At 34.7% G+C, this 22,839-nt stretch overlaps 1 protein-coding gene across 6 annotated transcripts in view; it reads left to right on the plus strand.

Moving 5' to 3' along the window:
* The window catches only part of PIGK (phosphatidylinositol glycan anchor biosynthesis class K), a 110,151-nt gene that overhangs the window by 43,474 nt on the left and 43,838 nt on the right, over positions 1–22,839 (plus strand). For 5 of the 6 annotated variants that reach the window (XR_011438394.1, XR_002807742.2, XM_070266376.1 and 2 more), the window contains 3 exon segments: positions 1,256–1,373; positions 2,106–2,216; positions 6,067–6,239. Coding sequence is in view for 4 of the 6 variants with exons in the window: in XM_070266376.1 (XP_070122477.1) it covers positions 1,256–1,373; positions 2,106–2,216; positions 6,067–6,239 (402 nt within the window). In the remaining 2 variants the exon portion in view is untranslated. 6 annotated transcript variants of the gene reach the window in all.

Genomic DNA, 22,839 nt, shown 5'->3' on the forward strand with positions numbered 1-22,839 from the left:
ATTGAGGCACAGATGGATTAAATAACTTGTCAAATTTTACACAGCTAGTAAGCGCCAGCACTAGGATTCCCATCCAAATGGTCCGATCCCAGAGCTTACTCTCTTAATTATACTGCCTCTCATCAACTTGGATGTTTCTGATGCTCAGGGGCCTCCGCAGATTTTATCTCAGAACAAATGTGTCATATTAACTGTGACTTCTACCACCTGCTTAGATATTGTGGGTCAAGATTCTATGCTTTCTTTTCTGGGTGCAGTGTTAGCTGTTTACCCAGATCCAGTGTCTAAGACAAACCCCTGAGGAAAGATATCTGCTCCCTACTTTCACCTTCACCAGCTAGCTAGCTCAATCTAAAATATGAAGCTGATTATGTGATTCTTTCACTTAACCAAGCTTCTGGTGGCTTTGTCAACACTTCATATGGGATCTTTTACAGATTGACCCTACTGTACCTTTGTGAAACAAATTTCCCTTCATTCCCCCAAATTTACTCTAAATCCTAGCTACACAGTGCTATTCCCCTTTTCCCAAACATTTATACTTTTTCACATTTAGGTGCCTTAGCACAGGCTTTTTCCTCTGCTGGAATGTGCTCTTCCTTTCTTTGTTAGATAAAATGACACTCACCCTTCGTTGCCTGAGTCAGACCTCACCTGTCAGTGACCTGCCTTTCTTCACAGTTCCCTCGGTTCCTCTCTCAGAGCACTTGGGCTTTGTTAGACTCTAAGCTCTGTGATGACAGGGACTGCTGTGTCCTCAGCTTAGCGTCAAGCACATTGTAGTCTCTCAATAAATATGTGCAACACTTACCACATCCCAGTGTAGTTATACACTTATGTGTCTGTCTTCCAGTTAGATTTTAAGCTCTAAGTATGATGACTAAGTCATATTTTTTTTCTGAACCCAGCTCAGTTTCTAGGACAGTGTGGGTGCCAAATAAGTGTTGAATTGAATATACATTTTGATTCTGAATCATATGACATAGATAAGGTAGGGGGAAAGAGTTGGGGCAGCCACTTTGTGAAACCACCACTGCTCCCTGTTGAGATGGTTTCCCTGTACAGGATTATTCCTTTAATATTTCTAATATCAAATTCATATTGGGAATTCTACTAAAAACTCTCAAATTTTTAACTAATGAAATGATTAAGATATGACTTCAACATCTTATATTATAGAAGTATTATAAAAATATTAGTCAATGTATGAGTAATAGCATGATTCTTGTCAAAGATATTACCACTTTTCTTTCAGCTACAATGAACTACTGTTTATTATTGATACTTGTCAAGGAGCGTCCATGTATGAGCGATTTTATTCTCCTAACATAATGGCTTTAGCTAGTAGCCAAGTGGGAGAAGATTCACTCTCGGTAGGTGCATTTTTCCCATTTGCAAACTGCATTGTCTTTGGGATGTGTAGCTATTTCTGAAATCACTTACATCCTTTACGAGTATGTTTGCTATTTCATATTCTTAGACTTTTTAACATCTTAGAAGGGAATTTTGATTACATTTAAAGACATTTTGTTATAATGATGCTTTTAGATACATACTTTTTTTGTTTTGCTTTTTTATTTTTATTGAGGTGTAATTGGCATACAGTATTATATTAGTTTTAGGTGTACAACAACGATTCGATGTTTGTGTATATTATGAAATGATTACCACAGTAATTCTAATTAACATCCATCACCATACGTAGTTATAGAATTTTTTTCTTATGATGAGAAATTTTAAGATCTACTCTCTTAGCAACTTTCAAATATGCAATACAGTATTATTAACTATAGTCATCATGCTGTACATTACATCCCCATGACTTATTTATTTTATAACTGGAAATTTGTACCTTTGACCTCCTTCATCCATTTGCCCACCCCCCACTTCCTGCCTCTGGCAACCACCAATCTGTTCTCTGTATCTATGAGCTTTTTTTTTTAAGATTCTATGTATAGTGAGATCATACAGTATTTGTCTTTCTCTGTCTGATTTATTTCACTTAGCATAACGTCCTCAAAGTCCATCCATGTTGTTGCAAATGGCAAGATGTTCTTTTTTATGGCTGAATAATATGCCATTGTATATGCTTTGCCTTTTCATAGCATCAGCCTGATCCTGCAATTGGAGTCCACCTTATGGATAGATACACATTTTATGTCTTGGAATTTTTGGAAGAGATTAATCCAGCTAGCCAAACTAATATGAATGACCTTGTAAGTATTTGCTTGGTTTGATTATAGCAGGTAGGTATGCTAATCTTAATGTGATAAGTGAAGTCTGTTATTTCTGGTACTCCTCGGGTACTGTTTTATGTGTTGATTGGTGGCCTTTTAAACTCTTTTGACTCTCCCTTTGCAGTAGTGTCTCTCTCTTTAGTACAAGAGGTCTAATGCTTTAGCCCAGGTAGCTTGCTGTTCCTTGAGGTACTTTCCTGTTTTCTTCATTCATTTGCCCATGCTCTTTTCCCTACCAGAAAAGCACTTTTTTTTACATTCACCTATTGAAATTCTGCCTATTCTTCAGGAGTCAAATCAAATCCTGCCACCTCTGGGAAGTCTTCCCGTATTCTTCCCTGTTGGAATTTACGTAAGATAAATAAAGCTTTTCAGAGCTCTCTTTCTCTTTTAGTGCCTTTTATCATAGTGTTTTTGAACTTACTAATTGACTGTGAGTGTCTTTCTCACTTAATAGGAAATTCTTGGCGGAGAGGGGCCTTCTCTTACATATTTTTGTGTACCCTACAACTTCTAGTATAGTGTTTTGATGGAGCTTGTTGAATTTAGTTCAACTTTCTTCCTGACTTTTCTGCGCTGATTGTATCTTTTTAAATAAATGCACTTTGAAGTTGCTATTGAAAGTAGACATAAGAAAAGCTTGAAACAATTCTAGACTGGATAATTAGCGTGCATCAATGACTGTCATTCTTTTTTCCATTAATTTATACCTTCATTCATTCACAAACATTTCTTGAGTGTTTGCTGAGTGCCAGGCCCTGGCTATATCCTAGTGAAAGAGGTAGACACTGTCCCTGCCTTCATAGAGCTTTGCAATGAAGTGGAGGCTGAGCAGACAGATGCCAGCACTTCAGCCAAGCAGCTTTGCATGGATCTCTTTTATTATACAGAAATCTTTTAGGTAAATTTTTATTTATTAAAGCAGTTCTATTGCAAAATTCTGAAAACCACTGTATACACTATCAAATTTGCTAGCATAGAATAGAGCTACTTCCTATATTTTGGAGGTTATATATTTTGATGCATATTAAATCTCAATATGAATTTGAATATTAAAACGAAACTTGTGGGGAGCTGGCCCCGTGGCCGAGTGGTTAAGTTCGCATGCTCTGCTGCAGGCGGCCCAGGGTTTCATCAGTTTGAATCCTGGGTGCGGACATGGCACTGCTCATCAAACCACGCTGAGGCAGCGTCCCGCATGCCACAACTAGAAGGACCCACAACTAAGAATATACAACTATGTACCGGGGGACTTTGGGGAGAAAAGGGAAAAAAAATAAAATCTTTAAAACAAAACAAAACAAAACAAAACTTGTGAAATGCTACTTTAACTGTAAGAAAATTATAGTCACCTAAATTCCAATTACTTTAATTTTAGAGTTTATTCCCATTTTTGGATTATACATTGTATATTTTATGTAATGCATGATATGATGTCTCACAAGTTCACAGTATATGAACCTCTCACTTTTAGAGTCTAGTGGATTTTAAAAACAATTCTTCCATTGGAATCATACAGGAAAGACTGAGAAAACTAATGTTTTTTTATTGCTCACAATTGCTGTTTAGTTTTTAGTAAACTTTCCTCACTTATGTCTCCTCTTGCCCTCCCCCTGTTTTTTAATTGAATGATGATTATTTTAGCTTTGTTCAGTAAGAATGATCCATTTCCTTGAAGTTAAATAATACAGTGATTTGACGTATCTCTAGATATTGTATAATAATACCTATTTTTTGTTGGATTATGTATGTATGATAAAATTTGTTGAGTATCAGCTGTATTCAGAGTACTATATTAGGTGCTTCAGGAGCAGCAAAATTCGAAGACTTGCTGCTTAGCCTCTTAAAAATGTGTTGTGTCATTGGTCACAGTTGAAGAGCATGTTTATAGAGTATCACTCATTATACGGAGTCTCTGGGTCCTCCAGGTAATATTCTTTCTTCAGTGAACACATAACTCTTGCTATGTACCTTTATTATGCTTTTCACATTTCTCTGTAATTGTTCATATTTATGATGTTCCCTGGAGGCTTTGAGCTTCTTAAATAAGAGGACCGTGCTTTATGCCTCTTACTACCCACAGAACTTAATTATGGTACCTGGTGTATTTGTAGGTGCTCAGTGAATATTGAATGATGGAGAGGACATGACAACAAAATGCAGTGGGATTAGTGATTAAAATTTTTCCTGGAAGAGGTAGATTTTCAAGTTTGAAAGAAGAGAAATATAGGATACTCTAGGAAAGTGGAATACCTGCGGAACGCGGAAGTTGGAATACTAGATAATCCTTGTCTTTCGTGATAAACATATGACTAGGCCAGAGTGCGGAGATTCTGTAAGTGAAGGAGATTACCGAAAATTAAACGGAGTCATTGCAGGTCATTGTGTTGCTGAGGCTAAGGAATCAGGTTTATATGGATAGACATTCTTGAAGGAAGGAATGACCTCATAAAAAGTAGAGGTATGTTTATTTTAGGAGCAAAGAAGAGGATGATACTTATTCAGTGTTTCCCAAGCTCATTCGGCTACACTTTTCCTGCTTTCTTCTGCTGGTACCTTAATAAAGCCCATCACATTGCTCATGGATGCCTGCAATATTCCTTTGTTTCAATATTCTTTGTTTATTGTGTCTTGTCTTTTACTTTGTTTCCTCAATCTTCCATCTGTTTTGTGCTTCCTGGGCAAGTGCTGTGGGCTGTGGGCCCTTACCAGCAGGCCTGTAGTGGTTTTCTTTATATATCCTGTGCTTCTGCCAAACTAGGTTATTTGTCTTGCACATCTCTGCAGTGGCTCCATTATTAGGAATGTTCTTATTTCCCATGTATAATCTTCTTTTTCCTTGAAAAAAATAGCTTAAATCCAACTCCCTGTTTTTTCTTATCCTCAAACTATGAGAAGTTTATCCTCTCTGAAGTAGAACGTGTCTCCTTTTTTTCTACCTTGTTATGTTTATTCATCTCTGACTAGACTTAAAGCCTTGAAGACAGGACCCTGTCTTACTGGTTTTTGATCCTCTGTGGAAGAGAACAGTATGAAATATATGTAATCGACACTTCATGCTTCGCTGAGTGAATGAAAATGTGTCTGTCCTTGCAGTTCATTGATATGGAATAACAGGGATAAGATTAACATAAAAATTATTGTGAGATCTTGTAGCAATGAAGTCTTGGTTTTCAGACTGTTTTCTTTGGAGCACTAGAGTGCCTGCATGTGCCTTGGGTTTATTTTCATCATGGATAAACTAAGAAAGTTACTTGATTTATAGAAAGGTTTGCATAGGTTCACAGCAATAGAGCAAGGGGATATCTAGGGGGGAGGCTGTGCTTCAACTTCCTGCAACCCAGAGCAGCTCAGCTTTCATCTTTTTGCATATGGGACTACTGTGGAATATTTTATTTGAATTTAAAGTTTGAATGAAGGGTCATGATTACAAAATGTTTAAAAACCACTCTGGTAGAGCATCCCACTAAGACGGACATAGAGGAAGAAAAAAGCAATTCTCCTGTTGTAATATTGGCGTGTGGGTTCTCATAGATTAAAGCGTTCAAAGTATACTTTGAGCATATTTTTTAAAAAATGAATGTTTTTTCTCTCCTTGGCTAGATTCTCTGTTTAACACCTGTTCTAATGTCTGCATAGCTTTCTTGGAATGTCAAGCACTGGGATAGCAATGAAGCTTTAATCTTTAGAACCAGTAGATTCTTTAGGTTGCAGGAGCTTTAAATTGAAATACACTGTAGTCTCCTATATTGTGTTAATTGAATTTAATAAAAGTTGTATGTGTGTGGAGTCATGTGTGTATTTATTATTGTTATATATATTTTTTCAGTTTCAGGTATGTCCCAAAAGTCTATGTGTGTCTACTCCTGGACATCGCACTGATCTTTTTCAGAGGGATCCTAAAAATGTCCTGATAACTGATTTCTTTGGAAGTGTACGGAAAGTGGAAATCACAACAGAGACTATTAGTTTGCAACCAGATTTGGGAATCATGGAAAGCAGGTATACATCTTAAATTATTATTTGAATAGAATATTCTAGTTTCACAATTTGTAAATTTTTATGTAACGTAATATTAAGAGATCAAAGTTCATGTTTGTAAATAAAATTACACAGTTCTACCCAATCTTCACTTTATGTATGCCCAATGCTATTCAGATTTATGGGCAAAGCTATAAATAGCAGTGGGAAGCTAAGATCGTGAAGAGGATTATGTTGTAGCTCCAAAAAACAGGTTTGTAGTAGTGTGATTTGAGATTTGCTAAAAAGGGCTGAAACTTTCCTTGTGACTTGCTGTCTCAGCCGTACCTTTCTGGCAGTGGAGGTGTGTAGTGGGTCAGAAGACCTTCATGGAGGGGCAGGTGTATGAACGTTTCAAACATTAGTCCTCTCTAATGAGTGTGTGCACTATCATCTGTTGCAGTAGGAGGTATTAAATGATGTGACATTGAATGAAGTTGGCAGCTGCCCGTTTAGAAGGTAATAAAGGCCCTAGGAATCTGGCAGATGCAAGGTCGATAAACATAAAAAGGGGAAGCAAATGCCAAAAGACCGTGGCTGCCAAATACATATTTCAAACTGTTGCACAGTGCCTCCATGTTCACAGTTTCTTCAGGCTCCAGCATTCGGATTAGTTGACTGCCATGTATTTTGGTTCCTAGAGTCTGAGTGGTTTGTGAGCCTGGTTCAGTCATAGCTCTGGCTTTTCCCTAGTCTTGTATTCTGTTAGTCTGGAACAGTTTATCTGGGGCTGTTGCAAATTTGGAGTGACCCTCCATCAACAGGTGCCACTGTGTAGGATTTCTTTGGGGGGCTCTGGGTAATTTATTAGGGAAAGGAATGAGAGAGACTGGTATAGCAGATTCTCCCCTCTTGGGGAGTGGATTGTGTGTGAGTATGCATGCATGCATGCATGTGTAGGGGTGTGTGTTGGGGGGAGAAGCTTGAGAGAAATTGGTTGATTCTGGATGTGTAAATTTTAGAAATATTTATACTGTTCCATTTGCTTTTTTCTCTGTAAACGTTTTTAAAAGCAAAACACTTTGTTAGGATTAAATAGTGTCTCAGTGAATAGCCACTTTCTTGAACTCTATAGATGATATATTTTACTAGGCATTAAACTTTGTGATTGTCTAATGCTATCTACTGAAAACTCATACTCCAGGGAACTTTTCTAGGTTGCCAAATGTCAGCGTGTACATTATTCTCAATTTTGAAAATTTCAAAGATTTTTAATTGAATTTATGAATGTTTTAGGAGTAAATTTAAAAAACTAGCACAAAATACATCTTTTATGCAGATTTAAAAATTGATATTATTAATTATTTCGTATTCTGGATATTCAAAGTATTGGATTTTTTTTTCTTTTCCAATTTCCTATAGCTATTGGCTTAAAAAATATATTTTCTTAAGACAGCAGATGATATCCCACAGCAATATCACTTTTATTTATTATTTAAATATTGAATTTAAAATTTCCTTTGTAAAATAGCTAAACTATATCTTAATATTTAGCAACTAAAATTGAAATTGAGCTATTTGTCTTTTACCAAATTAATTTTGTAATTTCCCTTGAGCTTAAGCCTGTAAGATACAAGATACATTTTCTCTTAACCATCTGAACATTGTGTTAATTTCCTTTGTAAGAAATGACCATCTTTGTACTTCTTCTGTACTTGTTTTCTATTCTCTCCATTTAACACAATATTAAATACGTTATAATTGTACAATAAAAAATGATTTTAGTGGAATTCTGTTTCATTTTATATTCTGGGAGAATTGAATTTTGTCTCATAAATGTCTCCATGCATTAGTGTGAGAGCAAAAATTGTTGGTGCTGAAGATTATCTTAATTTATCTTTAATTGAAGAGAAAATTATTTTAAGCATCAAATTTGCCCAGATTGTTGAGTTAGAGCGCCCTCTAGTGTTTATAAATAAATTTTATTTAGAATATTGCTTATGGATGGTTTCATGATTACTGGTATATGTTATCCAGTTAATTTAGGAGAGTTAAGTTCCCAATATGTTCCAGGAATTTTTACATGGATGCTACAAAAATTATCTCAGTATATGTAGGTGGTATTTATATGCAAATATGAAAGGCAATCATATGCTTGTTTAGAGAAAAGTATATTCGTGAGAGATTGGATATCACAAAAAACAATTAAGGAAATTATGGGCTTGAATATATATGTATTTTTTCAGATTTTAGGTTAAAAATATCAGTACCATCACTGTTATTAAAATTGGCAGTCATACTTTTTTTTTTTTTTTTTTAAGATTTTATTTTTTCCTTTTTCTCCCCAAAGCCCCCCCGGTACACAGTTGTATATTCTTCGTTGTGGGTCCTTCTAGTTGTGGTATGTGGGACGCCGCCCCAGCGTGGTTTGATGAGCAGTGTCATGTCCGTGCCCAGGATTCGAACCAACGAAACACTGGGCCGCCTGCAGCGGAGCGCGCGAACTTAACCACTCGGCCACGCGGCCAGCCCCATGGCAGTCATACTTTTTAAAAAATTATTTTGTACTTGTATTAGGGAAATAATGGACCTGATTTGTTCACATTGCCGGTATTTCATATTTTGTGTACTAGAGTATACTAAACTAAAATCAGATATGATGAAGAACTTTAGTACATAAAATTGACTGAAGTAGCTGTATGAAATAATTGTTTTTGTGTGTCTTCTGAAACTTAGATATTGAGTAAGGTACAGTCATATAGTTTGTAACAGCACTGTCTCTGTATGTATCTTACTAATGTGTTATTAATTTATTTGCAAGAACAAATGAGGAAAATAAGGGCTGATAGCAATAAACTTGGCTTCTATAACTTAATTCTAAACTGCTTCACTACAAGCGTTGACTTTTAATAAGTCTGCAGACAGATAAACAGCCTGCCCTCCTGAAAGGGTCGCGCCTACTAGAATCTAGTAATAAGTCTATGTCCACATCACTCGGGTTACCAGTTTTGTGTCCTTTCTATACATGAAGGGAAAAGAGCCTCCAGCTTGTGGATGTGAAAATACAGGCACATTTTAGTGTTACAAAATGTAGAAGTCTAGATTCTATAGGCATTGCTCAAGAAGATAAGGCATGCAGGACAATGTGAACTGTAAACTCTTAACTTTTATCCTGGTTGATTAGATGAAAACTTACCTACTTTGATTTTTGCTTTAGGCTCTAAGTTTAGGCACTTGATTCTATTCGTGAATTTTTTGTCATTGTCGTTTTATTCTGTTATACTAGAATTTCTTTCTCTCTTTAGGCAGTCTTTAACAATTGAAAATTTTTGAGTCTAGCAGGAAATTTGAGACTGGACTCTTTTCTTACAGAGACTCTTTCCAACAGAGGGCTGAATGTGGCCCCCTCAAGGTTGGTCTATGTTTTGAACACCAGAGTAGGACTCTTTCAAGGGCTTGGTAAGGAGGTCCCCACTTCATGCAGGAGGTCAAAGGTCAGACAATTGCTGCCACAGTCATCATATTTTGAGTCCTTTCTATATGCTTCATGCCTTATATGATCAGCTAGGACTTTTGGGTTGTAAATAATAGAATCCAACCTGAGCTAGGTTTATTTTCTTAAGGACATTGGTTATACAGATATTCTGTGTTTTATGGAACCCAGGGGCAGACCCCAGTAAGAGACTAGAATCAGGAACCACATATCAATCAGAAACGCAGGCAGCACCCTCTCCATCTCCCTGTTGTTATAGCCTTTTCTTTCTCTGCTGCTCTGGCCATGGAGGGGATGGAATGTTTCCACACTACTGTTCTGGAGATTTATAGCTCTTCTATTCATGATAAAGCCCCGCTAGGGAATGAACTTGCTCATTCCCCACCTGAAGCTCCCCAGACAGCTTTTTGATTAGCCCAGCTTGGGTCAGATGTTCACCTCTGGTCGAGCTGGCAATAGTGGGGTCACATGAGACAAAATCATGGCCCCTGGGGGTTGCAACCCATGTGAATAAGATGAACCCCCAAAAAGGGACTTGAGAGCTAGGCAGATACCCTGAAGGGTGTTTGTATTAATTTTATTTAATTCACATGATAACTTTATGAGACAGGTGTAATTTCCCCATTTACAGATGAGTAAACTGAGGCTGAGAAAGGTTAAGAAACCTGCCTAAAGTCACATATCCAACATATGGTAGAGCCAAGACATGAATCTAGGAATGCCTCATACTTCTAGAAAATGTGTTCTTATTTTGTTCTTTTATAATTTACCCTGAGTTACTTGGTTTGTTCTCTTTTAAAAGGATATAAAATATAAATGGTAGCTCAATGAATTATCACAAAGCATCTACTCATATAACCACCAGAAAAAGAGAGAGAATGATGCTGGTATGCTGGAAGCTTCTCCAAGCCTCTGCCCCTTCCCAATCTCGACCCTTTCACTTCCCCTCAAAGTTAACCATTATCCTAACTTTCATGGAATTTACTTTCTTGCTCTTCATTTTATTTATATCATCTAAGCATGTATCTCTCAACATTATGTTTTGATTCTTTTGCTAATATTATGTTTTTGGAATTCATTTATGTTGTGTGCAACTGTAGTTCAATTTTTTTTGAGTTTTTAAAAATTGAGGTATAATTTACTTCTAGTAAAATCACCCTTTTTAGTAAACACTTCTGAGTTTTGGCAGATGCATATACTTGAATAATCACCATGCCACTTCATCACCAAAAGAAATTCCCTTTTTATCCAATTCCTCCTCTGTATCCCTAGAAACAACTGATCTGTTTTCTGTCCCCATGGTTTTGCTTCTTCCAGAATGTCATATAGATGGAATCGTACATTCTGTACCCTTATGAGTCTGGCTTCTTTTACTGGCATAACACACTGCAGATTCATCCCTGTTGTCATGTGTGTTAGTAGTTTGTTCCTTTCTATTGCTACGGCAGTAAATTCACAGCAGTAAAAAGGAACAGACTACTGATACATGTGATACAGTTTATTCGTGCATCAATTGAAGGACATTTGTTTTTGCCCCCCAGTTTTTGGCAGTGATGAATATTGCCACCATAAATATTTGTATCCAAACATAAATTTTCATTTCACTTGAGTAGATACCTAAGAGGAGGTTTGCCAGGTCACATGGAAGTGCATGTTTAACTTTATAAGTTCCAAACTATTTTCCATAGTCTCTGTACCATTTTGCGTTCCCACAAATAGTTGTTCCACATCCTTAATTACACTTGGTATTGTCTTTTTAGTTTTAGCTATTCTAGTAGATGTGTAGTAGTATCTCATTATGATTTTAATTTGCACATCTCTGATGACTGAGGAGTTGAACATCATTTCATGTGATTATTGGTCATTCATGCATGTTTCGTAAAGTGTCTATCCAAGTCCTTTGCTCAGTTTTTAAAAATTGGGTTGTTTTCTTACTAAATTGTAAAATTTCTTTATATATTCTGGATACAAGTTCTTTGTCAGATATATGTATTACAAATATTTTTTCTTAGTCTTTGGATTGCCTTTCATTTTCTTAATGTCTTTGTAAGAGTAGGAGATTTAATGTTGATAAAGTTCTTTTATCAGTTTTTTCTTAATGTTTAATGCTCTTTCTGCAAGCATTCTCAACCTAACTCAAGGTGACAAAGACTTTCTTTTATTTCCTTCTAGAAGTTTGGTAGTTTTAGCTTTTATGTTTTGGTCTATGATTTAATTTGAATTAATTTTGAGTATTCTTAGGGGTTGAGGTTCATTTTTTCCCATATGGATATCCAGTTATTCCAGCACCATGTATCGAAAAGATTGAATTCCTTGTTGAGTTGTGTTGGTTCCTTTGTCAACAATCACATGACCATATATGTATGTGTCTATTTCTGGACTCGATTCTGTTGCATTGAACTATATGTCTGTTTATACCAGTATTACACTCTCTTGATTATTTTAGCTTTATGGTAAATTTTGAAATCAGGTTGTGTGAGTCCTACACATCAGTTTTTTCTTTTCAAACTTCTTTTGACTGTTCTAGATCCTTTGTGTTTCCATATAAAGTTTAGAATCAGTTTGTCAATTTCAGGAAAAAAGCCTGCTGGGATTTTGATTGGGATTGGATCGACTCTATATATTTGAGGAGTGTGGATACCTTAACAATACTGAGTCCTCTGATCTGTGAACATATCCCTACATTTATTTAGATCTCTTATAATTTCTCTCTGCATTGTTTTATAGTTTTCAGTGTAGATGTCTTCCACACTTTTTGTTAAATTTCCTAAATATTTTTGTTTTTGATGCTATTTTAAGTAATATTTAAAAATTTATTTTCCATTCATTGCTCAAATGCAGAAGTACAATTAATTTTTATATTGACTGTATTCTGGGATCTTACTGAGTCTGGTGGTGATCGATTCAATCCTTATCAAAATCCCAGCAGACTTTTTTGTAGAGATTGACAAACTGATTCTAAAATTTATATGGAAATGTAAAGGACGTATTATAGTGTTTATGATATCATTGAACGTTTCAATTCTAGTCTTTATTTATATGTTTACTAGGAAATTAAATAAAAATTTAAATACACATATTTAGTAGAAAACTCTATTTTGGACTTAGGCAAAATAGATTATGAGGAATATGAAACTTTGTGATCAAACTATTCACTAAAAATTGCTCATAGTAAATTGATATGATTATGAAACTTTATGAACCAAAGATTCACCAGAATGGCTCAATCAATAGTTGACAGGATTTCTTCCCTACTATTCTACGTACTACTATATACTTCAACGTGATTACTTTACTCATCAGTATAATTCTGTATTATCTTAAGCATCCTATATGGCCATTTATGTTGTTATTTATAAGTGTTGGTCACTTCAGTTATTCAGGAGCTCATCAAAGTGCAATGTCAGAGCTTAAAGTAAGTGAGATTATTTTATTTATAGAGACACCAAAACTGATAATTAAGTCACCATTTTGTCATTTTTGTATACACACGAATTTCTTATCGTTACAGTTTCAAAATAATGTGTTGATCATTTCGTGGGCAAATTTTATTTTAAGCAGTTTATTTCACTACTTATAATTAACAAAAACATCCATTGAGTTGGTTTATGACTTTTAAGAAATCAGTGTATATAAATAGCATAGCAGAATATAGTGCTATATCCCTTTGTATAAATAAAACCTCTTTAAATATAAATTAGTAAATACTGTCTTTACTAGGGATAGTAATTTCCAGCCAGTGTTTATTAATATTTAAAACTGTATCAAAGCAGTTAATTTTAATTTAAACACTAAACATATAGCACTTAAAAGTTTTAAATTGTGAAAAATCCAAAAATGATACAGTATTATTTATGAAATAGAACATTAGAATTTAATCTGTTGAGATCTTTAGGGAATAAAGTTCTGAATTATGTGGAGAAGTAGATTGTGGGACCTTTAAGGTTTAACTCTTTAATTCTAGGTTCTTTGACTTTCTTGTTTGCCTTACTAATTGTAATATTGTTGCTCTATTCCACTAAATTAAGTTTTAATGTCCTAAATGAGTTAAATCAACTTAATGTCTATTATCTGAGATTACAGAGGATATTACAGCATAATCAAAGGCAGCTCCTTTGAAATCAGTTAGCTCCTGAATTCAGAGCCTCTGCCATTTATTAGCTGTGTACATTGGGCAAACCATTTGACTTCTTTGATTCTCAATTTCCTCGTCTGTAAAATGGGAATAATGATTCCACTTCATAAGGTTATTAAGAGAATTAATTTTCATTTTGCTTATAAAGCTCTTAGTTCTGTGCTCAAATACGGTAAAGTGCTCAGTAATGAGTGTTCAATATTATTGAGAGAACATATCATATGTACTGATAAAAATTATGGCTAGAATTCTATTTTTAGTATATTTTTGTCCATTTTCAAAAGTTACCTATTCTGTTTTTATTAATCTAGTACTAGAAAGTAGTTATGTCATATCTGGAGGTTTCTGATTTGGAAAAGTACTATAAGAAATTGGGGAATTGCGTTTTACCAGAAGATGGCAGTAGAATTACATATTTGTACATATGGAAAAATCATATTTTGTAATGCTGAAGATTGAGGTAGGTTGTACGTTCAAATAAATCATGATATTTGTTTCTTCCAACCGCTGACAGGTGAAAAAGACTTTTGATATTGAGTTGTCAGTTTAAAAAAGGATAATTAACGTTTCTTTCTATATGTAAGTGGTCTTGCTTTAATAAACCTAATGATTATAAAATAGGTAAATCTATAGGATTTTTTTGAATTATTACCCTTCTGCCATATTTTTAGAAATTAGTTGGCATATTATTAAATACTTAATCCAGAAATTGAAGGGTCAAAAATTTAAGATTTGTGTATGAAGATTATTTATGATTAATTAGTAATAAAGGTAATGCAGTTTTTATTTATAATTTATCAGTGGGTAAAACTGGATTCAATTTTTAAAATATTGATTTGTACATATAATACATTAGGATTGTAGCTGTTAGGGAAAGCAAGAGGCAGAAGACATTTTTATTAGTAATATAAATCTGTAATCCCATTTCAGAAATTGCCATTTTTGTTGCAATCCTGGTATGCCGTTACCTTGTTTTCAAGTATTCTACGCATAAAGTATTGCCAGATTATCCCTCCTAGTGCTAGAAGGAACCTTTATGGCACTCTGATACAGCAGAAAGTGTGGAGGTGAATGGACTTGCATTCAAATTTTGGTTTAATTTCTTGCTTTATGTCTTCAGGCACATCACGTAATCTCTCTGAAACTCAGATATTTTATTTGCAAAAAGGTGATCTACTCTCTGCTTTCAGAATTATTGTGAGGATGGGGGATAATGTGTATAAAATGAGCATACTTTGTCAATGCCTTTTTAAGAGTGTGCCATGTAAAATTCAACGCGGCCATACTGATGTCTCTCTTCCAATGCAAAAGATACGGTGAGAGCGTTACCCTCTTTCTTTGGTGTAATATAGCTCTATTTATATAGCTTTATTTGCATTTTTATCAGCCATGCCACATCTTGCCCATTCTGACAGGAATTATTATTTGCCTGGTCTTCCCATACTTATTTTTGCTTATTTCCTTGTGTTTTTATCTTATAGGTGTTAGTTCATTATTGTAACCTATCAGTCTTTTAGAATACTCATTCTGATAGCACAGTATTAGTATTAAACTATCTATAGTTTTTATTGTAGCGGGGAGGGGGAATGAACCTGGTAAGGGACAGGGCCTGAGGTCTTTGCTAACAATATCCTTCATGGTAGCTATTAATTTTGGGGCACAGCTAATAGGTTTATTAGAGTACTATGAGTTTCTCAGGGATAATCAATAATTTGAAATTTCCTGATAAATTTTTTTTAATAAAAACAAATTCTACCTAAAAACTGCAGGTAAAGTCATTTATATGACTTTTCATTAAAATTGATAAAGTAAATATTATTTAAAGTCTATTTTTCTATAAATGTAATAAATAAATCCCTACAAGATGGCAGGTAATTAATATGCTTATTTCAAAATTAAATTTATCATAGAAAAAAGAAAAAACAGGAGACTGAAAAAGATCATGTTTAATTTTGGCCATGTCCTGGTAATATAAATAGTAATTAAATATTTATGTGAGAAAAATATCATATTATGTTTCTTCATGAAACAACCATTTATTGACAGTTTTCATTTGAGCTGCAGATGACATCAATCTATCCATATCCAACATTGACTAATTCTATTATTCTCCATCTTTCTCTGTTTGAAATTCAAGTATACAAAGTTCTTGTCATACTCAGTGATATCCCAGACTTCACACTTTCTTTAATTTGATGGCACTGTCACATATTATTCTGAAAGTACTTTCACTAAGGGAAGCATGAGCTAATATTATGGGATGTCTTTTTTCAGTGAGATTGATCAACTTTATTTTAACTTCAGTGTTAAGAGCCTTTCTTTGCTCTTTATCTGGTGGGACCAGCTTCTAATGTTAATTAATATTTTCCAGTATGATTTCTCAAAAGTGAAAAACAAACGAAAATTAATGATATACAAGAGTTCGAAGGATATGATCTCAGAATACCTGAATTTGTCCTTGATAACTAAGTGTGGATACTGGCTGAGCATTACTTTGTATCACACTGTGAGTAGTTATGGACCTGGTTTAATTGGTCTGAATCTCTCGCCAGTCAGAGATTCAGATACTTGGTGAGCAGTTTAAACTGGGTTATATTAAAATTAGTATATCTAATTTTTTAAATGTGCATTTCTTTATGCAAAATATATGTATATTATGAGTATGTATATTGAGAGATGGACTAGGAACATAATATCTTAGATTTCTATTAGGTGACTTAAGTATTGCATGCTTTAAGACATTCTTTTGCACTTTTGCCTTAAGGTACTGAGAGAGGTAATAATGAGCAAAATTCTGAGTATAGGCAATCTCTGGCTTAGAGATACTACCCTTAGTTTCTGTTGCATGCAATAGAAGGAGTTGTAACTGCTCTTATTGCTTTGCATAAACATGGTGTATGCATTTAAACTCTTGTATCTAATGATAAAGCTCTAATTTACACTTTAAAAAACAACTGATGTTCATAAGATTTCTCTTTAGTATCCTAAAACACTAATGTATATCTTCTAAATCATAGAAAATGATTAAAATATATTTTGTATGGTTTTAGTGTTAGGGGTGATTTTCTTTCTTTCTAGTTCATTGAAAATTAGGCACAGTGAAACCTAGAGTATCCAGAAATCAGGTAACTTCTAGTAATAGAGTACATGAAAGTTGCCAGTGAGCTGGCTCTGAATATGAAAAATCCCATTTTTACCTTAGATGTAAAAACACAACTTGACTTTAATGGCCTTTGGCAGTCACAGTTTGAAATTTCTTCAAAAGGAAACATTTCTCAGTAAAAGTATACCCTGTAATATTTGAAATTAGAAACATTTAACTTTTTCTAGAATAAGAAATTAATATAAATGATTTAGAGAGGTGGTTTGAAGTTAATAATAAAGAAAAACCAATTGACTTCACTTTCAGAATTGTTGCTGACTCGAGTTTTCTGAAAAGCTCTTCTGTTACAAAATACTTACATGCTCTATAAATTACCAAAAAAGCACTTTACAATACAGGGCTGAGGTACCAAGAAAGTAGTTGTGTGAAAACAACATTGTTTGATGAATGGCATTTCTGGCTTTTTCCAGATTGAACTAGAACTGGTGGCTCCCCCTTACTCAGTGGAGGGGGCTGCACAGGTTCAGCTGTCCACAGTGTTTCTAGATAGTCGCAGCTGGTGTTCCAAACATGCAGCTTCCCTAAGCAGTTGGCAACAAGCTCAGACTGTTTGTCTCTCTTTGCAAGGCCTGGTTAGACGTACTATAAAGAGTGTATCAGTGGGTGGGGGCTCTCTCCTAGAGCCAACCCATGGTATGTCTAGCTGCACCTTAATCCAAACATGCCTTTACAGGGGACCATGTGCTTTATCTTGCTCAGGCCCTAGTATCTCTGAGACAGGAAATATTTGCGGGAGCCCATTGCTGAACAGTGGTTCTCATTAGGAAAGTCCACTTTCCTCAATAATAGGGAAATCTCTTGGAAAAAAACACATAGGAAGCTAAAATCCATGTGGTAAGTAAACATGGAAGGCAAGGTTCTCTAAATGGTAATTACTGATACAGAAATCTAGAGTTTTGAGTTCAAATGGCTTTGTCTGAGGGTCAGGACAAAAGGCTGTGGGTCCATTTGTAGATAGTTGGGCTTAAGAAAATAACCATCTGCTTCAAAGAGGTTACCCAGATAAACTGATATTAAAAAATGAACAAAAAATGACATTTTCAAACATACAAAAGCTGAGGGTATTTTGAATCAGTACACCCTTACTTAAACAACATCTAGAGGGACGCACTTCTTGAAGAAGGCAAAGCAGCCAGCAGAGAGGTCAGGGTGTAAAGAAGAATGCTGAGCTCATAAATTAGGACAAATGTGAGTAAATTTAAGCAAAAACTGTGTGCCTTTTATAATTATGATGAGAATAGTAGCCATGATGATACTTATTTGGAGGAGTAAATAAATCAAAGTACTAATATATTTAATAACAATATTATGTAGGAAGGAGAGGAAGTGATTGGTTTTAAAGTATTCTGAGGTTTTTTTTGAATGGGAGGAGAAGAGTAGTAAGTTTTAATAACTTTAGACTATAAAGTAAGTATACATTTTACATTTTGAGAATGACCACTAAATGAATAGAAATAGAAGAAATAAGACAAAAAACAGTGCAGAAGAAAAAAATGAAATTAAAAAAGTCAATGAGGAAGCAGGAAAGGAGTAAAGATGAAACATAAAGCAGAACAAATAGAAATTACAAAGTAAGAAGACAGAAATAATTATAATGTTATAACGATAAATTTAAGTAAATTAATCTTAGTTTAAAACAGATCATTACAGTAGAATAAAAAGAAATCTACATACAGACAGAAAACGTAATCCCATTAAATAGCTGAAAATAAAAGGATTACCAGGCAGCTGCTAACCAAAAGAGAGCTTATATATATATAGTTGTATTAGTATTATACAAAATAGACTTCAGGAAGGGTGTTAGCAAGCATAAAGAGGGCAACTAACGGTAAAATGTTTAACTCATCAGGAAGGTAAAAGCATTTCATTAAACTTTTAATTATCTAATAATAAAGCCACAATATATTTTAGAAAAATTTATGTACTTTAAGAAGAGGTTGATAAATTCACCATTGTAGTGGAACATTTCAATATCACGTTATCAGAAATTGATAAAACATTCCTCCAAATGTTTTGAAATTGAAATGTGAGCAATATGGTTAACAAATTTGATCTGATAGATTCAACAATTAGAAAATAAGCATTCTTCTCAAGCTAAAATGTAATATTTAAAAAAATTGACTCAGTTGGCCAAAAAAGCATGTTTTAACAACTATAAAGTGTTTGAATCTTATGGAACATATTTTTTGCTGTTCACAATATAATTGTTACAATCAATAGCAAAAACGAATTGTTTAAAATATGTATGTATGGAAATTTAAAAACACACTTTGAGTAATTATTGGAATAAAAAAATCAATGGAAAATTTAAAAATTCTTAGAACTGAGTGATATTGAAAACTTTAAACATCAAAAGTAGTAGGATACAGTTTCTGCTTATGGAATGATGAAATAATTTGTAACAGGCTTATGATCCCACCAAGAACAGCTAGAAAAGCCAGACAAAAATCAAATTTTCTTTTCTATTTTTGGTGAGGAAGATTGGCCCTGAGCTAACATCTGTGCCAATCTTCCTCTATTTTGTATGTGGAACGCTGCCACAGCCTAGTTTGATGAGCAGTATGTAGGTCTGTGCCTGGGATCCGAACCCGTGAACCCTGGGCCACCGAAGCAGTGTGCGCGAACTTAACCACTACACCGCTGGGCCGGCCTCAAAAGTCGTATTTTTAAAGACATTAGGGAAGTATAGAAACAATAAGGACTAAGAAGATAAAAACCCAGATTTGGGAAAACTTCTTAAAGGTGAGCTGAAAATCTGTAGCCTCTTTTCCACTGGGTTAATTTACTGATTCTAAGAATAGGTCAAAGGTTGAGAATCTGGCCTAGGTCCAGCCAGTGGGTCATTGCTTATAGATAGAGAAACCGGAAAAATGTTTGGTGATTGTGTGAGGCTCGAGTGACACAGTTGTTACTCAATCACAAAACCAGTTTCCCTTTCAAGATATTTGCCTCAATCACATGACTAGTTTCTCTTTCAAAATATTTGCCAAATTTTGAAGCTACAGGAAAGCTATCTGTTAAGCAGAAAACCTCTGAAAACCAGAGCTGAATTTACTAATTTTGAATTCTAAGGAGAAAAAGATCTGCAAGATAGAGTCCCTGAAGAACATACCAGGTGAGAGTTGACAGTCCTGGAGACGGTGGTGAACGGACACAGTTTTCAGCTACTTTTCCCCTTGGCTGTATTTACTGATTCTGGCTGCAGCAAGAGCAGAGATCAGGAAACTCTGGCCCATGGGCCAAATCTGGCTTGCTGCCTATTTATGTAAATAAAGTTTTATTGGAAAACAGCCATACTCATTCATTTATAGATTGTCTATGGCTGCTTTCAGGCTATAATAGCAGAGTTGAGTAGTTGTGATGGAGAGTGTATGGCCAGAAAGCCTAAAATAGTTATTCTCTGGCCCCTTACAGAAACAAGTTGTTCACCTTTATGCTAGAGGAATCTGGGTTTGGCCTCTGATGAAGGGCCACTGATGGAGACAGTGTGACCAGGACAGCTTTTGGCAATTCAGTGGGGCTAGAGTGCCTAAATCTGAAGCTGCACAGGACAACAGGACAAAAATCTAAGGCAGAAATCTTTGAGAAGCATAGTGGAATTTTCTGCAATCTCTCTTTGTTGAGGGGACAAAGACCTGCCAGCTTTCAGTGTAAATCTTCAAGGACCTCACCATAAGAATAGGGGCAAACTGAAGGTAGAGTGAGTCTTATCAAAATTATAAGGCAGTTTTAATTCAGCTCAGTTCCTGATTGAATGGAAGTGATCAGACCACCACTCTCTAACTGCCTAGAGAGGGAAGTGTAGATCTTCTCAGATGGAAATAGCATTATTGGTAGCTTTTTTAAAAAATTATAAATATGCAGTGTCCTATACACAATCAGTCAAAAATTACTAGGCACATAAAAAGGAGGGCACTATGACCATATACGAAGAGAAAAACAAAAAACTAAGTTGAGGGGATAGCCCGGTGGCGCAGCAGTTAAGTGCGCATGTTCTGCTTTGGCGGCCCAGGGTTTGCCGGTTTGGATCCCGGGTGTGGTCATGGCACCACTTATCAAGCCATGCTGTGGCAGCCGTCCCACATATAAAGTAGAGGAAGATGGGCACGGATGTTAGCTCAGGGCCAGTCTTCCTCAGCAAAAAGAGGAGGATTGGCAGATGTTAGCTCAGTGCTGATCTTCCTCAAAAAAAAAATAAATAAATAAATAAAACAAAGGAAATGATCAATTCTATTATTAAAAAAAAAAGTGGAATGAAGAAGCAGACCTAGAAGTGATCCAGAACTTGGAGTTAGTAGATAAGAACCTTAGAGTAACTATGATAATATATGTCCAAGAAAATAGGAAAAAATTTCTTGAAAACATATAAAAAGATAGGAAATTGACCAGAGAATATGAATATATCTAAAGCAGTGAAATGAACTTTCTAGAATTGAAAAATATATTTTCTGAACTGAAGAACTCAATGGATGGCTTAACATTGAATTGGATACATCAGAAAACAGGATTAGTATACTTGAAAACAATTCGATAGAAAATATCCAAACTGAAGCACAGAAATAAATAAACAAACAGAGTAAGAGACATAAATAAAGAACGAAACATAAATAAAGAAAACATAAATAAAGAAATAAAGAGAGAAACAGACTAAGAATCAGTGAAATGGTGTAACGTGTAAATAGTGTCTTAGAGGACAGATTGAAAATAGAGAAGCAGCAATATTTAAAGAGATAATAAGCAGAACTAATGAAACACATCAAACCTCAGATTCAGCTAACTCTATTAACTCTAAGCAGGATGAATACAAAGGAAACCACAACTTGGCACATTTATAGTCAAAACACTGAAAAATCAGAGAAGAATCTTAAAGATGCATTACCTTTAATACTGACATAAACCATGGGAGTCATAAAACAATAGAATGACATGTTTAAAGTGCTGAAAGGAAGACAACTTCTAACCTTTAATTCTACACAGCAAAAATATCTTCCAAAAATGAAGGAGAAATAAAGATGTTTTCAGACAAACAAAACAGAGAATTTGTTGCCAGTGCACTCGAACTAAAATAAAAACTAAATGGAGTTCTTCAGCCAGAAATAAAATGATCCTGAAGGGAAGCATAGAAATTCAGTAAGGAATGAACAGAAGCAGAATAGGTAAATATATTATTTAAGATAAATGGATATTGATGGGACAATAAATAAATAAAAGCGATCTCCTGTTGAGTTAAAAAATATTTGTAGAATTTAAAATATGTGACAACAATAAGGCAAAAAGCAGAGGGATAAATAGAATTAAAGTGTTGTAAAATACTATTCTTGTTGGAGAAATGGTAAATGTGTCAGTTTGATTAGACTACAAGTCAGGTTTGGGTCTTCTAATGTCCAAGGTAACCATTATAATAATGGTGAATGTATGTATAACTACCATGTTAGAGGAAGAAAAGGATTAGTAAAATATTTGGTTAATTCAAAAGAGGAAAGAAAAAGGAACATCAAATAGATAGGAAATAGAAAATAGACAATAGTTGTAAATCCAACTACATCAGTTATTAAATTAAATGTAATTGGAGTAAATACCCTCTTTGAAAGAGTAGGTGAATTAACCACAGAACCCCGAAATGTGCCTTTTACATGAGATGTCTCCAGTATCAGGGCACAAAAATCACTTGGAATGTTGCTAAAGTAATACTTAGAGGGGATTTAGGAAAAAAATAAGTAAAAGAAATAAGCCTTCAAGTAAAGAAAATTAGCTTTTTTTTTAATTGTCAAAAATATATACCCTCTCCCAACAAACTACAAACAGGAGGATTAGATGGTTTTCACCATGGCATTTACCACACACAAGAGTG

Source organism: Equus caballus, chromosome 5 (genome assembly GCF_041296265.1).
Source record: "Equus caballus isolate H_3958 breed thoroughbred chromosome 5, TB-T2T, whole genome shotgun sequence".
Lineage (NCBI taxonomy): Eukaryota > Metazoa > Chordata > Mammalia > Perissodactyla > Equidae > Equus > Equus caballus.